The following is a 16,994-nucleotide window of genomic DNA, read 5'->3' as shown; positions in this document are numbered from 1 at the left end:
ATGCCTGCCAGTGTTAAAATGCACACAAAGGTATCAGAAGATGCAGTGGATTTTTCCAAATATTCCAAAGTGTTTTCCTTTTTGGGAGAAGCAACACGTTTTGAGTGAAGATGACATATATTTTTCCAAGCGTTCCAAAAATGAACCCTTTTTGGCACAGGATTGCGGCAGGATTCGTGTCACAAAATAGTAAAGAACAAATAGATTTTGTATGAAAATCTGAAAAATATCATCCCATTTTTGAGGATCATAGGTTGTGTAGATCTAGGTGGTGGTAGCATTAGCAGCAAGGAGGGTGGTGTATGGTAGCTGTTGTAGCCAGCATACAGCAGGCAGTGGTGGACTGGTAGGATTTTTAGTAGCCAACATAATGCATGAGTAGTTGGACTAGTGGGAGTTATAAAAGCCAGCGTACAAAAGGAGGTGGCTTACTGTTAGGAGTTTCAGTATCCAGCATACAGTAGGAGGTAATGGCCTAATAGTATCCAGCATACAGCAGGAGGTAATGTTCTAGTAGTACCCACCATAAAGCAGGCGGTAATAGTCAATAGTAGCCAGCATACAGCAGGAGGTAATGGCCTTATAGTAGCAAGCAGGAAATTGTGGACTGGTGGAAATAGTAGTAAACATCGTACAGCAGGAGGTGGTGGACTGGTTTTACTGGCATTAGCTGGCATTAGCAGGGGTGGTGGTAGTCAGGGCCGTTTTGTGGCCCTGGGCTAAAAATTTAAAATGGGGCCCCCAGATTGCGTGACCAAAGATCACTATGTTGCACTCCCTAAATTGTACTGCATCTCAGCTAATGTGAGTAAATGAGATTGCGCTGAAAATCCTAAATGGCTGTGACTACAACATGAGAAATGTAATAATTCCATCCAAGATTAATTTGTGGTAATTCATTGTGGTAATTTGTGGGTGGCAATGTGACTTCATTTAGTGCAAATCAGCTCAGATCCCCCCTTTGCAAGAACGAAGTGCACGGACAGCTGTGGAGCAACAGTAACTTGTTAGGACATACGTAGAGAAATCCAGTGCAAAACGGCATCATAAAATGTATGGTCGAAGGAAACCGCAGGGTCACAGAAAACCCATACATTTTATGATGCCATTTTAAGGGTTTAATAAACCACCTAAAGAGCAAGAACTGATGTGCCCTGGATTTCTCTAGGTGTGACCCCATTCGTAATAGTTTGTTCCAAATGCTGAGCAGCAGAGTACCCCTTGAAACCAACCTCTGTGCTTAGTTTACATTGGCCTGGGAGTTTTATTGCAAATTATCCAAGCAATGATTGGATAACCTGTGGTCATGTGATCTTGCTGATAGCTGCAAGGTATTCTGGGCTACCATGACATCAAATCAGTGTCCCCAGTATTTCCTTCTTCCATTCAGGTGCCAAATGGCATGTGTTCCTCATCCCTTCTGCTGTTATTTCTGCAGTTGTCAGGCTTGTTTGAGCCCAGCCTGGCAATGTTCGTCTGTTCGGCAAGCTGCGGTCACCAAAAAGGTCAGAGCGAGACGAGGTTCGTCAGGTAAGGCTCGCTCAACTCTAGGGATAACCTTTTCATGAAGAATGTCCATCAATTGTTTTAACCTCTTCAGGATGCAGGGCGTACCTGCACGCCCTGCACTGCTCCCCTGCTATGACGCGGGGTCACGAGCTGACCCTACGTCATAGCGGGTCGGTCCCAGCAGCTATCAATGGCTGGGATCCATATCTAATGCCCGACATAACTGATAGCAGTGATGCTTAGCATTAACCCCTCAAACGCGGTGATCAAAGTTGATCGTTGCGTCAAAAATTAAAAGCAAAAAAAAAAAATCCCCGGCAGCTCATTCAGGCTGATCTGGATTGCCTCAGTGTCCTGATTAGCTTACAGGACAATGGGAGGGCCCCTTACCTGCCTATTCACCATTTGATCTCCTCTTCGCAGTGGGTGTCAGGAGTGATACCTGCTGTGATCTTTCCTTAACTGCAGGTACTACAGCTCCCATCATGGAGCAGAGTGTGCTCCATGTTGGGAGCAGTAGTACCTGCAGGTAAGAACAAATCACAGCGGGTACAACTCCTGACACCCACTGCGATCGTCCTGTCTATAGCAGAGATGCGGAGCGGCTTTCTCCTGTGCTCGCATCTTTGCGCTATACTCCGACCGGCCACTCATTCATATTTCCCTCCGAGCTGTGATTGGCTGAAACCATGCACTGCCGGAGTACAGAGCAGAGATGGGAGTGTTGTATTTAGCCGTTCCACATCTCTGCTATTTTATGGACGATCACATCGGGTGTCAGACTGACACCCAGGGCGATATGTCTATTAGTACAGGTACTACTACTCCCATCATGGAACAGTCTGTTCCATGCTGGGAGTAGTAGTACTACCTAAAAAATGTTAAAAAACAGAGAGAAAAGAGTGAAACATACACACTGTTATGATTCGGCTAGCTGGATGTGGATCGTCTGTGTCAGCGAGGGATTGGCGTGGACCGTGTCGGTGGACCGGTTCTAGGTTGCTACTGGTTTTCACCAGAGCCCGCCGCAAAGCGGGATGGTCTTGCTGCGGCGGTAACCTTGCGGCGGTAACCTTGCTGACAGAAGGTGGGACAGAAGGACTAGGCAGAGGCAAGGTCAGACGTAGCAGAAGGTCGGGGCAGGCGGCAAGGTTCGTAGTCAATGGTGATAGCAAGAGGTCAGGAACACAGTAATGGCAAACACAATAGACGCTTTCTCCAGGCACAAAGGCAACAAGATCCGGCAAGGAAGGAAAGGGGAAGTGAGGTTATATGGACAGGGAGCAGGTGGAAGCTAATTGGACTGATTGGGCCAGGCACCAATCATTGGTGCACTGGCCCTTTAAATCATAGAGAGCTGGCGCGCGCGCGCCCTAAGGAGCGGAGCGGCGCGCGCCAGGACGTGACAGCCGGGGACCGGGACAGGTGAGTGACTTGGGATGCGATTCGCGTCCCGCTATGCGAATCGCATCCCCGCCGGCAATGTCAGTGCAGCGCTCCCAGCCAGCGGGTCTGACCGGGGCGCTGCAGAGAGAGAAGCGCCGCGAGCGCTTCGGGGAGGAGCAGGGACCCGGAGCGCTTGGCGTAACACACACTTTATTAAAAATTAATTAAAATTTAGTTCTAAAAAATTAAAATTTTGTTAACCCCTTAAGGACGCAGGACGTAAATGTACGTCCTGGTGAGGTGGTATTTAACGCACCAGGACGTACATTTACGTCCTAAGCATAACCGCAGGCATCGGAGCGATGCCCGTGTCATGCGCGGCTGATCCCGGCTGCTGATCGCAGCCAGGGACCTGCCGGCAATGGCGTCCGCCATTAACCCCTCAGGTGCCGGGATCAATACAGATCCCGGCATCTGCGGCAGTTCGCGATTTAAATGAACGATTGGATCGCCCGCAGCGCTGCTGCAGGGATCCGATCATTCAGAACGCCGGACGGAGGTCCCCTCTCCTTCCTCCGTCCGGCTCCCGGCGTCTCCTGCTCTGGTCTGTGATCGAGCAGACCAGAGCAGAAGATGACCGATAATACTGATCTGTTCTATGTCCTATACATAGAACAGATCAGTATTAGCAATCGTGGTATTGCTATGAATAGTCCCCTATGGGGACTATTCAAGTGTAAAAAAAATGTAAAAAATTTAAAAGTAAAAGTAAAAAAAAAGTGAAAAATCCCCTCCCCCAATAAAAAAGTAAAACGTCCGTTTTTTCCTATTTTACCCCCAAAAAGCGTAAAAAACATTTTTTATAGACATATTTGGTATCGCCGCGTGCGTAAATGTCCGAACTATTAAAATAAAATGTTAATGATCCCGTACGGTGAACGGCGTGAACGAAAAAAAAAAAAAGTCCCAAATTCCTACTTTTTTTTAATACATTTTATTAAAAAAAAAATTATAAAAAATGTATTAAAAGTTTTTTATATGCAAATGTGGTATCAAAAAAAAAGTACAGATCATGGCGCAAAAAATGAGCCCCCATACCGCCACTTATACGGAAAAATAAAAAAGTTAGAGGTCATCAAAATAAAGGGATTATAAACGTACTAATTTGGTTTAAAAGTTTGTGATTTTTTTAAGCGCAACAATAATATAAAAGTATATAATAATGGGTATCATTTTAATCGTATTGACCCTCAGAATAAAGAACACATGTCATTTTTACCATAAATTGTACGGCGTGAAAACAAAACCTTCCAAAATTAGCAAAATTGCGTTTTTCGTTTTAATTTCCCCACAAAAATAGTGTTTTTTGGTTGCGCCATACATTTTATGATATAATGAGTGATGTCATTACAAAGGACAACTGGTTGCGCAAAAAACAAGCCCTCATTCTAGTCTGTGGATGAAAATATAAAAGAGTTATGATTTTTAGAAGGCGAGGAGGAAAAAATGAAAACGTAAAAATTAAATTGTCTGAGTCCTTAAGGCCAAAATGGGCTGAGTCCTTAAGGAGTTAAATACATTTTTTCCATCACTACTGCCTCCTTTTTTTTATTTTTTTGGTACCCAACAAATTTTGGGTACCAAAAAAAAACAAAAAAACACCAAAGGTGCCAAAATACAATTTCCACACAAATGAAAACACGCCAGAAAAAAACGCCAGACGCAGGAAATTGTACTGGCGTTTTTCAGGCGTTTTTTCTTTTCAAACCAAAAAATGCAGGACAAAAAAACAAGTAGAAACTTAGCCTTAGCTTGCACCTTCCCCAAAATATCTGAGATGACATTTATGTGATACAAGACATCTTGTAGGCTGGGTCTGGGTTATAGGGCCCCAAGGTTTGATTTGCTCTGTCTATTTAAAGATCAGCATCTTACGGATTACGGAAAAAAAATCTTTAGTGTAGGACTGAGATCAGCTGGAGTAATAGTTTCTGATAGACCATCTATGTGCACTTTTTTTTGGTTGTTCTTGTGGTCATTTGACAAATGGCATATTGATTTGATGTGTATGTTGAGCCACTATAGCAGCTTGGGTAATTTGTTGCATAGAGACAGTCTGAACTATTCATTCTCCCAGATAGATTTTTTTTTTTATTAAAGTGGTACTCCGCACCTAGACATCTTATCCCCTATCCAAAGGATAGGGATAAGATGTCTGATCACGGGGGTCCTGCCACTGGGGACCCCCATGATCTTCCTGCTGCACCCAGCATTTGTTTGGAGCATTTGGTGCAGCGCCGGAGGCTTGTGACATCACGGCCATGCCCCACTCGGGACTTCAAGGCCACGCCCCATCAATGCAAGTCTATGGGAGGGGGCATGACGGATGTCATGCCCCCTCCCATAGACTTGCATTGAGGGGCGTGGTCATGACATCACGAGCAGGGCATGACCGTGACTTCACAAGCCTCCACCCTGCATCGCCAATCATCCAGTATGAAGTTTGCTCCGTGCACCAGATGTCTGGGGTGCCACAGCCGATATCGCCCCCCCCCCCCCCACTGCAATCAGGCATCTTATCCCCTATCCTTTGGATCGAGGATAAGATGTCTAGGGGCGGAGTACCCCTTTAAGTAACATATGATGAGAAAATATTTATCTTGATTTATATGGGACCTCTGATCGGTGGATATACCTTTCCATGTCTTTCATAGTGGGAATGTCTACATGTTGTTTTACATCTCTACAGCCATTCCAGCGGATCCTCAGGTTTGTTGGCCTGGAAGACGATGTTGATGTGATGTTTATGATAAGCCATGAATTGACTGAAGAGGAGAAGGACCTCTGCTCACAGTACAGATGATCTCACATCTATGTCAGACAGAAATGTCTGTATGCCAATGCTTTTTGATGTCACTGGAGTACAAGTTAGAGTTTTTGAGATTTTCTTTGTCCTTTCCAGCTCCCAATAAAGGAATTTATGGTTAAATATGGCAGCAAATATAAGGCAGGGTCTATCTTTCAGTGGAGGGGTCCTTCAAGCTGGTTCCACTGAATTTCATAATTAGGACACATCTCAGTTTTTATTATACAGTCAGCCATGAGAGACAAAAAAAATAGATAACAAAAAATAGATAAAAAAATAAATTAATAACCTTGATGCTGTCACGTTCTGCGCTCCGGACAGACACTCTGGCCGTGAGTGTTTTCTTTCTCCCTCCTCCTCCTCTTCCGGTGGAGCCGGGATTTGCATTGCAGGGCCCACGTGCAAATCCCAGCACGTCACTTAACTCCGCTCTTCACTGTCCCTTCTGTGCTCCCTCAGCACCGGCGCCCGTGCCCCTGCCTCCACGCGCCGGTGCTGCCTGCCTATTGACCTCTTGCTACGCACCTGACCTCGTTTCACTGCTGCCTGCCCTGACCTCCTACTATCCTGACTACGTCCTGTCTAATCCCTCCTGTGCCTTGCTTCACCTCAGCCGCCTGTGAAGTTGAGTCGTGCCAGGGGTAGCAAACTGGGTGCTGCCTATCGCAGCAAGACCATCCCGCTTTGCGGCGGGCTCTGGTAAAAACCTGCGGCACCTTAGATTTTGCTCCCTGGTACAGCCCACGTAATCTGCGACACAGGTCCAGCGGATCTACTACCTCCATAAGTGCCCTGCCTACTTCTGTGAGTCTTGACAGATACCTGCACAGATGCTCTAGTGGGTGTAGTCCCTGTCTTGATGTTAGTGACAAATGGGTATACTAGGGCCATAGAAAGTTGTTGGGACATTTCATATTTATATATTATAGAGTTGTCAGGGATAGCACCCTTGATGATAAAGGAGCTCTAAGGGGGGACTTTAGTTACAATATCATACTGCTGGCTGATGGGGTTCTTCACAACCTCTCAGATCTGCTCTTTTTCTAAGCAATGGGGTATGTTCCTGCTTAATCAGGGGTGGCTGCAGTGGTGGCAGGCAAAGGAGAAGCAGGGTCCCAAAACTATGAGTTTGCAGGTGTCCCCTTGTTAAAGGGGTTATCCAAGAATAAAAAAACAGAGATCATTTATTTCAAAGACCACTCCCCGTCTGTCTCCAGGTTGGGGGTGGTTCTGTAGCTCAGTTCCAATGAAGTGAATGGAGCCAAGTTGTAATACCACACCCAAAGTGAAGACAGACAGGGAGCCATCTTTGAAAGAAAATAGGTTTGTTTTTTGATTCCTGGATAACCCCTTTAAGATTGTGGGCAGCAACAAAACATAACTGCTTACTGACCTCTCAGCTGTAATGGCCGCCAAATCCCATCATCCCATCAAAATAGACTATTTCCTCTGCATCCCTGAATCTGCAGCCAGCTGGTCTATAGTGTAGATATAAAAGGAAATCTGGTACATTCAGGAGCACTGATGTTATGCTTCTCAAATAAGAGTATGCTTCTGGATGAGCCTACAAAAGCTCCGGTCCGTGTCTTTGGTTAAGATCAGGGTCAGATTGCCCACCTGACACTCCTGGCAAATGTCATATGGTCCGGTGTTCCTAGTGGGACACTCTTCTCTGGCTCCTCCTAATATTCCGCTTCAGGACTACCAGAGAACAGATGTAGTACCAGGTGAGCCCCTGAGCTGAGGGGTTTATGTGAACATTTTGCCATCTTCACACTCTTTGAGCAAAGCCTTGGCAAAACCACAAAGGATTTGTATACAACTATTTTAATTCTGACATAGTTCTACATAAATATTCACAAAATTGCTGTGTTTTTGCAAATTGTGGCAGAAATTGCTGAAAGCATACACTAAACAGCTCAACTGCAGAACCTTTGGACTTAACAGTTTCATGTTAAAGGACTTGCAGTATACCAGAGAGGAGGAAGGGAGCTGTCTTTTAAAGCTGTTCTTTTAATCAACCGGTGCCAGAAAGTTAAACAGATTTGTAAATGACTTCTATTAAAAAAATCTCAATCCTTCCACTACTTATCAGCTGCTGTATGCTCCACAGGAAGTTATTTTCTTTTGAATTTCTTTGCTGTCTGAACACAGTGCTCTCTGCTGACACCTCTCTCCATGTCAGGAGCTGTCCAGAGCAGGACCAAATCCTCATAGCAAACCTATCCTGCTCTGAACAGCTCCTAAAATGGACAGAGGTGTCATCAGAGAGCACTGTGGTCAGACAGCAAAGAAATTCAAAAAGGAAAGAACTTCCTGCGGAGCATATAGCAGCTGATAAGTACTGGAAGGATTAAGAATTTTTAACAGAAGTCATTTACAAATCTGTTTAGCTTTCTGGCACCAGTTGATTAAACAAAAAATGTTTTACAGTGAAGTACCCCTTTAAGGAATAGAGAAGAATAGGAGTTCATTAGTGAGAATTAGGAGAAAAGTCTGTGGGTTAGGGAGCAATATGCGGACCAGTTTGTGAGGAGGGGGGTTTAAAGGGACCAGTCAATGAAAGAAGAGAAGTGGGAGTGGGCATGGGGACATGATTTTGAAGGGGGATGAAAAAGACCAGTCAGTTAGAAAGAGGATGTACTGTGACCAGTCTATTAACCCCTTAAGGATCAAGCCCATTTTGACCTCAACCCCTCAACGACAATGGACGTAAATGTTAGGCATATTTAACGCACCATGACGTAGATTTACGCGTCGCCATGATCAGCAGCCAGGGACCCGCCGGTAAAGGCGGACATCTGTGGTCGCGCGGATGTCTGCCATTAACCCCTTAGATGCCGTGATCAATACAGATCACCGCATCTGCGGTGCGGTACTTTGAATGGATGATCGGATCGCCCGCATCGCTGCCGCAGGGATCCGATCATCCAGCATGGCGGCCGAAGGTCCCCTCACCTGGCTCTGTGTATTTTATTTTAGTTCTTTTTACACTTTAAGGGGGGTAAAATGGAAAAAATGACATTTTACATTTTCATTGGGGGATGGGATTTTTTCAAAATTTTTAAAACTTTTTTTTAACTTTCATTTTTACACTTTAATAGTCCCCATAGGGGACTATCTATAGCAATACTTTGATTGCTAATACTCATCAGTGCTAAGCATAGGGCATAGCACTGATCAGTATTATCAGTTATCTTCTGCTCTGGTCTGCTCGATCTCAGACCAGAGCAGAAGACCCCGGGAGACGGCCAGTGCCAGGTGAGGGGACCTCCGGCCGTCATGCTGGATGATCGCATCCGTGCGGCAGTGCTGCGGGTGATCCAATCATCCATTTAAAATACTGCACTGCCGCAGATGCCGTGATCTGTATTGATCACGGCATCTGAGGGGTTAATGGGGGACAGCCGCACGATTGCGGATGTCCGCCATTACCCGTGGGTCCCTGGCTGCTGAAAGCAGTCGGGACCTGCCGTGCATGACACAAGCACCGGTCTGGTGCTCCCGGTCATGACGGAGCGTAAATGTACGTCATGGTGCGTTAAGTACCACGGCACCATGACGAACATTTACGTCCATTGTCGTTAAGGGGTTGAAGAGAGACAGGGAAAACCATGGAGAGCAGTCTGTGAGATGGGGAAAATCAGTTCTATCCTATAGTCAATTATCCAGTTCTTTTGTTTAATACCAAAAATAATTTTATTTGTTACAATGTTAGTAAAATAATGATTTAGCATTTAACAACACAGTAAGACTTTAAGGGCCATTCTGATCTCCCGATTCCTCAGAGTGTAGATGATGGGATTGAAGAACGGGGTCACCACAGTGTTAATGAGGGATAGCATCTTATTTAAGCTGAATGAATTTCCTCTCGCTGGAGATAAGTACAATATGATGAGTGTCCCATAAAATGCACAAACAACAGCCAGATGGGAGCTACAAGTGGAGAAGGCCTTTTCCTTACCAGCCTTCGAGGACATATGAAAAATGGAGTAAAATATCAGACTATAAGTGATGACAATAAAAAGCATCTGGAGAAGGCCAACAAATAAAGTTATAATAGAGATTTCAATGTTCACTAAAGTTTGGTCAGTACAAGAAAGTTCTAAAAGAGGAATCATGTCACAAAAGAAATGGTCGATGACATTTGGCCCACAGAAATCTAGTTGGAGGACAATGAGAGGCAGCAGAAACCCCATCATCCATGAGTATGTGAGAAGACCATTGAGAAGTTTAGCGTTCATGATGGACATGTACCTCAATGGTCTACAAATGGCCAAATATCGGTCATAAGACATCACAGTGAGGAGACAACATTCCAAATTAGTGGCGACTCCATAGAGATATAACTGGGCAATGCACTCAAGAAAGGGCACACTTATATTACCCAATAAAATGACCTGTAGGGTTTTGGGAGCAACCGATGAGCTGATGAAGATATCTGAGAGCGAGAGGTGACTGAGGAACACGTACATAGGAGATTTCATTTTTTGGCTGGAGTTTAATATTAGGGAGAAGATTGACAGATTTGCAGCCACAGTAGATGCGTAAAGTAAAGCAACGAGGATGAAAAATGGAACACGGAAATGGCCAAGATTTTGAAAACCAAGTAAGAAAAATTCCTCAATCCTGGTCTGGTTCTTCTTTAGAATTTCCTGTGAATGAAAAAGAAGATTAAAGGGGTACTCTGCTGCTCAGCGTTTGGAACAAACTGTTCCGAACGCTGGAGCCGGCGCCGGGAGCTCGTGGCGTCATAGCCCTGCCCCCTCATGATGTCACGCTTCGCCCCCTCAATGCAAGTCTATGGGAGGGGGCGTGTCAGCCGCCGCTTCGTGCGGTGGGCTTCCGGGGCCCCGTACAGGAGATTGCGGGGTGCCCAAGCAGTCGGACCCCCCCGTGATCTGAAACATTTCCCCAATCCTTAGGATACAGGATGAGTTTGTCAGGACTGGACTACTCCTTTAATAATATATCTCCAATGGAAGAAAATATAGTAATAGAGCAAGAAACAGTCAAGTAGGATTGTGATTTGTAGCCCATGTGCAAAAGCTCTGAAGAGCTTAGATATAGAGAGTACTGCTATCTGATCCTATCATCACCATAGTGGACTGCATACTACCCGACCATCATCATCTCACTCTGTATCTCAACCTCAGTGCAAGCTACATAGGTCATATCATAGATTGGGAGCTATGGCTGCTTTTATCTATAGTAAGTACATGAAACGGGAAAGGAGGAGGCATACCACAGTAGAAGGACACCTTGTAGCTATTGTGGGATGCTTTCACCATTGACTAATGCCACTTTAGTAATTATGTCTTCCCTACCTGGCTTCCATGCACTGAGATGGCTACAATCTCCTTAGATTCTATCAGTACAGCTGCTCTTTAAAGGGGCACTCCGGTGGAAAACATTTTTTTTTTAATTAAATTAAATTAACTGGTGCCACAAAATTAAACAGATTTTAAATGCTCCAGAAGAAATTTCATTTCTTTCTGGAGTTCTTTCCAGGCTGACCACAGTGCTCTCTGCTGACACCTCTGTCCATGTCAGGAACTGTCCAGAGCAGGATAGAGTTTCTATGGGGATTTGCTTGTACTCTGGACAGTTCCTGACATGGACTTATTAGCTGCTGAATGCTACAGAGGAAATTCCTTTATTTTTTAAACACTGATGACATCACGAACACAGTGCTCTCTGCTGACATATCTGTCCATTTTAGCAACCATGCATAGCAAATGTATGCTAAGGGCAGCATGGTGGCTTAGTGGTTAGAACTGCTGCCTTGCAGTGCTGGGGCCTTGGGTTCAAATCCCACTAATGACCACAATAAAGAAAGCATTATTATTATTATTATAATAACGTCAGCAGAGAGAACTGTGCTCGTGATGTCATTAGAGAGCATTCCAAAAAGAAAATAATTTCCTCTGTAGTATTCAGCAGCTAATAAGTACAGGAAGGATTACGATTTTTTTATAGAAGTAATTTACAAATATGTTTAACTTTCTGCCACCAGTTGATTTAAAAGAAAAAAGATTTTCACCGGAGTACCCCTTTAAGTGCAAAAACGGAAATACCCCTGGTCCTTAAGGGGTTAAAGCTTGCACACAAAACATAATAGGCTCTCATCCACCCCAAAATGAATCATGGGGGCTGAGGTTATAGGAGGGATGAATTTTAATAGAATTTCACGGGGCCTTCATATGTTCCAGCCCGGGGCAATTGCCCATTCTGCCCTCATTAGAATTCTTCTCCGGGTATAAGCTCAGAATATACCCAGGAATAACCAAGTGCTGGAGACAGGAATGGAAATAGGAAATAAATCAGAAGTTTTAAATACATTCATTCACACCTCAACTAGTCTACAATGTTTGTACTTACCATAGTTTGGTTTTCCATTGTAAAAAAAAAAAAAAAACATACAAAAAAAAACCAAAACAAAACACAATGAGAAATGATACAGACAAGTGAATATATGTAACAAAATGAAGAAAAAAATAATTACAAAAAAACAAAATGAGAAATTATACAGACAAGGGAAGATTAATACAGCAGATTATTCCATATTAATGGAGCAGAATATTCCGCCACTGAAGAGAACACATTCTTATTTCCTCCCTGGACAGATACATCAAGAACTTTCCCTCACGTTCTCAGATCTTTGGAAGATATAGATATAACCGTATATAAGAAAGACATAATACATTCTCATCAGGTTGTGTTTCCCCTTATATACTCTGCTTGAAAGGTGAAGAAATCCCTAATGGCGGCTAAATGAATCCCAGCAGACGAGTATTCTAAGGAAAACAAAGAAAGAAAGAAATGATATGGTAACTTAACCCCAAGGTTACTGGACAATATATTCATCATGTTTTATTGTTTTGATCAGTTCTAAGTGGTTTTAAAGAATTACTCCGGTGGAAAACTATTTTTTTTTTCAAATCAACTGGTGCCAGAAAGTTAAACAGATTTGTAAATTACTTCTATTTCAAAATCTTAATCCTTCCAGTACTTATCAGCTTCTATATGCGCCAGAGGAAATTGTGTAGTTCTTACCAGTCTGACCACAATGCTCTCTGCTGCCACCTCTGTCCATGTCAGGAACTTTCCAGAGTACAAGCAATTCCCCATAGCAAATATATACTGCTCTGGACAGTTCCTGACATGGAAAGTTCCTGATTGGAAGGATTAAGATTTTTATATAGAAGTAATTTACAAATTTGTTTAAAGAGGTACTCCGGTGAAAACCTTTTTTTATTTTAAATCAACTGGTGGCAGAAAGTTAAACATATTTGTAAATGACTTCTATTAAAAAATCTTAATCCTTCCTGTACTTATTAGCTGCTGAATACTACAGAGGAAATTCTTTTCTTTTTGTAATGCTCTGATGACATCACGAGCACAGTTCTCTCTGCTGACGTTATTATAATAATAATAATGCTTTATTTATTGTTGTCCTTAGTGGGATGTGAACCCAGGGCCCCAGCGCTGCAAGGCAGCAGTTCTAACCACTAAGCCACCATGCTGCCCTTAGCATACATCTGCTATGCATGGTTGCTAAAATGGACAGAGATGTCAGCAGAGAGCACTGTGCTTGTGATGTCATTAGTGTTCCAAAAAAAAAAGGAATTTCCTCTGTAATATTCAGCAGCTAATAAGTACAGGAAGGATTAAGATATTTTACAAATATGTTTAACTTTCTGCCACCAGTTGATTTAAAAGAAAATTTTTTTTCACCGGAGTACCCCTTTAAGTGCAAAAATGGAAATACCCTTGGTCCTTAAGGGGTTAAAGCTTACACACAAAACAGGCTCTCATCCACCCCAAAATTCAGCAGCTAATAAGTATTGGAAGGATTAAGATTTTTTAATAGAAGTAATTTACAAATATGTTTAACTTTCTGCCACCAGTTGATTTAAAAGAAAAAAGGTTTTCACCGGAGTACCCCTTTAACTTTCTGGCACCAGTTGATTGGAAAAACATTTCCACCAGAGTATCCCTTTAAATCTCCTATCTTAACATTTTTTTCTGACTACATTCCTGCCTTTGCTGTTGGATGCTACTTCTGTCCTTACTCTTGGCTATTCATGTGTTCCTAGGCTTTTCCACGGCCTATGTCCATGCCTTTATGTCAATTTAATATAATGTTCCCCTTAACAAAGCAAATACCTTGTATGTTTTTAACTGTTTAGGTGCTTTTATGTAATCCCTTAACCCCTTAAGGACTCAGCCCATTTGGGCCTTAAGGACGCAGACAATTTTATTTTTAAGTTTTCAATTTTTCCTCCTCGCCTTCAAAAAATCATAACTCTTTTTCATCCACAGACTAGTATGAGGGCTTGTTTTTTGCGCGACCAGTTGTCCGTTGTAATGCCATCACTCACTGTACAATAAAATGTATGGCGCAACCAAAAAAATACCATTTGTGTGGTGAAATTTAAAAGAAAACCGCAATTTTGCTAATTTTGGAAGGTTTCGTTTTCACGCCGTACAATTTACGGTAAAAATTACGTGTGTTCTTTATTCTTTGGGTCAATATGATTAAAATGATACCCATGATAACAAACTTTTCTATTACTGTTGCGCTTAAAAAAACATCACAAACTTTTTAACCAAATTAGTACGTTTAAATCCCCCTATTTTGAAGACCCATAACTTTTTCATTTTTCCGTATAAGCGGCGGTATGGGGGCTAATTTTTTGCACTGTGATCTGTACTTTTTATTGATACCATATTTGCTTATATAAAACTTTTAATACATTTTTTATATTTGCTTATTTTTCATATTTGCTTATATAAAACTTTTAATACATTTTTTATTAATTTTTTGGGGAATAAAAGGTTATAAAAAAGCAGCTATTTTTTTGCAAAAAGATTCAGTGCTCCTGTCAACTTTTTCTCAGGTTACCTATCCTCATGGGAGCGAGAACTCAATGTGGTGTTAACCACACGAAGAACGTGATTATATACTGAAACACTCGCAAGGGTTCTCTAGGTGTATCAGGCTTAGGGAGATGCATTTCAAGCTCTTGTCGAGATGGTATAGAACTCCAGAATTTCTACACATACATGGATTGTCTGACTCAAAGATGTGCTGGAGATGTAGCTCTCATGTCGGTACCCATGCACACATTTGGTGGACCTGTCCGTCTTTGTCATCGTATTGGCCTGTACTTCAATCTAAGTTAAACTCTATACTATCGGCCTCCCTTACTCTCACACCAGACATGGTACTCCTCCACAAGCCGACACACGATTTTCAGCCCCATAAACATAAATTGTTAGCGCATCTCTTGTCGGCTGCTAAATCACTCATTCCGGTGAAATGGCTTAGCACCAACCCACCAACCATCTCAGAATGGGAGACTAAGGTCCACCAGATGTGCCGCTTTGAGGAGCTGTCTAGTAGAGCCGATCGCACACATGAAAAATATTTGGATGTTTGGGGTCCGTGGTTGGATTACTGTAACCAGGGAAGCGCCCTGCCGACATCCCACTGAGCCTCGTGATAACCATTTAATCCCTTTTGAGTTCTGATACCTGGATTTTAGCTCCTAGGTTTGGCGGACCCCGGCGGGGTGCATCTTCTGATGTTCCCCCTGCTGCTGGGGGAGATATAGTGTTGCCACAGGGCAGATGATTATTTACTTCTGGCATACCGGTGTCCTCCCCTTCCCCCTCACTTACCCCCCTTACTGGCTCCAGAAAATTAAACAGATATGTAAATTGCTTCTATTAAAAAATCTTAATCCTTTCAGTACTTATGAGCTTCTTTTCTGTCTAAGTGCTCTCTGATGACACATGTCTCGGGAACCGCCCAGTTTACAAGAGGTTTGCTATGGGGATTTTCTTCTAAACTGGGCGGTTCCCAAGACACCTGTCATCAGAGAGCACTTAGACAGAAAAGAACAACCTTAACTTCAGAAGCTCATAAGTACTGAAAGGATTAAGATTTTTTAATAGAAGTAATTTACAAATCTGTTTAACTTTCTGGAGCCAGTTGATATATATAAAAACAGTTTTTTCCTGGAATACCCCTTTAAGGACGAAGCCCATTTTGGCCTTAAGGGCAAGGCAAAACCAAACAAAAACTTACTAGGGTGAAATAAAAATAAAAAGACAGGCATTTTGTAAGTGTTGGGGGCTTCAGTTTCTACACAGTGCACTTTTCCATAAAAATGACAGCTTATCTTTATTCTGTAGGTCCATTCGGTTACAAGGATACCCAATTTATGCAGGTTTTATTTTACTTTACTACTTTAAAGAAATCCTAACCACATGCACCAAAATTAATGACAGACATTTATTAAGCGATTTAGTAAAAATAGTTTTTACTAAAAATGTCGCACAAATGTCGCACCTGCGACTACGCGATGTTTTGTGCGACATTTTGACTGGAAAGCGAGAAAAGCAAGTTTTCCAAAACTTAACTATGTAGTAATAATTTTAAAATGGACTACGGGTAGTCAGGTATTTATTAACTGCGACAGTCGCAACTGCGCAAAAAACAAGGTTAAAAATTGACCAAATTTACTCCAGCTCAAACATGGAGCAGAAAAAGCTACTACCAAAGTAAAAAAGAAAAAATTGCTTACGTGAAAGAAAATTATCAACAGGCTTAAAGCAGTTGATAAGTTGATAGATAAGTCACACATAAGCAAAAAAAAGTAAAGAAAAAATTACTAAAAAAAGGAATACATAAGCAAACAATGATAAATGTCCCCCAATATGTTTCAAATTGTCATCTTCTGACCACTATATTTTTTTATTTTTCTGCATACTGGGCTATATGTGGTTCATTTTTTGCACCGTGGTCTGTAGTTTTTATCGGTACCATTTTTGATTTGATCAGACTATTTGATTGCTTTTTCTTCATTTTTTTATGGTATAGGAAGTGACCAAAAATGCACAATTATTTTTTACATGTATTTTTTACATGTACGCCATCGACCGTGCAGTTTAACAAAATTTTAAGAGTTCGGACATTAACACACGCGGTTGTACCACATATGATTTTTTTTTTTTATTACATTATTTTATTTACAAAAATTGGAAAACTTTTATTAGGGGAGGGGGTAATTCCCATTTATTAACTTATTTTTTTACACCTTTTCTGCCCGGGAGCGTGCTTTAAACACCAGTAATGGGAACAGGGCATACAGGTACCCCCTTGGCCTTAAATTGGCACTGTCACCAAACTTTTTTTTTTATATGTTGTAGTACTTATGTACTA

General features: G+C 42.3%; 1 protein-coding gene across 1 annotated transcript; it reads right to left on the bottom strand.

Moving 5' to 3' along the window:
• Positions 1–9,498: 9,498 nt before the first annotated feature.
• Positions 9,499–14,920, bottom strand: LOC130367208 (olfactory receptor 11A1-like). Its single transcript, XM_056569611.1, has 2 exons — positions 14,831–14,920; positions 9,499–10,416 (listed from the first exon to the last, which is right to left on the bottom strand). Exons 1-2 carry the CDS (start codon positions 14,918–14,920, stop codon positions 9,499–9,501), a joined length of 1,008 nt encoding a protein of 335 aa, XP_056425586.1.
• Positions 14,921–16,994: the final 2,074 nt, after the last annotated feature.

Source organism: Hyla sarda, chromosome 4, assembly GCF_029499605.1.
Source record: "Hyla sarda isolate aHylSar1 chromosome 4, aHylSar1.hap1, whole genome shotgun sequence".
Taxonomy (NCBI): Eukaryota; Metazoa; Chordata; class Amphibia; order Anura; family Hylidae; genus Hyla; species Hyla sarda.
The sequence above is the reverse complement of the archived record's forward strand: the minus strand, read 5'-3'. Positions and strand labels throughout refer to the sequence as shown.

What these genes read in the sequence shown, in the direction of transcription:
- LOC130367208 (XM_056569611.1), bottom strand. Translation starts at nt 14,920, where the DNA reads ATGACAAAGACGGACAGGTCCACCAAATGTGTGCATGGGTACCGACAT. An exon ending in CTTTGAGTCAGACAATCCAT is followed by an intron (nt 10,417 to 14,830) that starts GTATGTGTAGAA and finishes TTTCATTCACAG; the next exon opens with GAAATTCTAAAGAAGAACCA.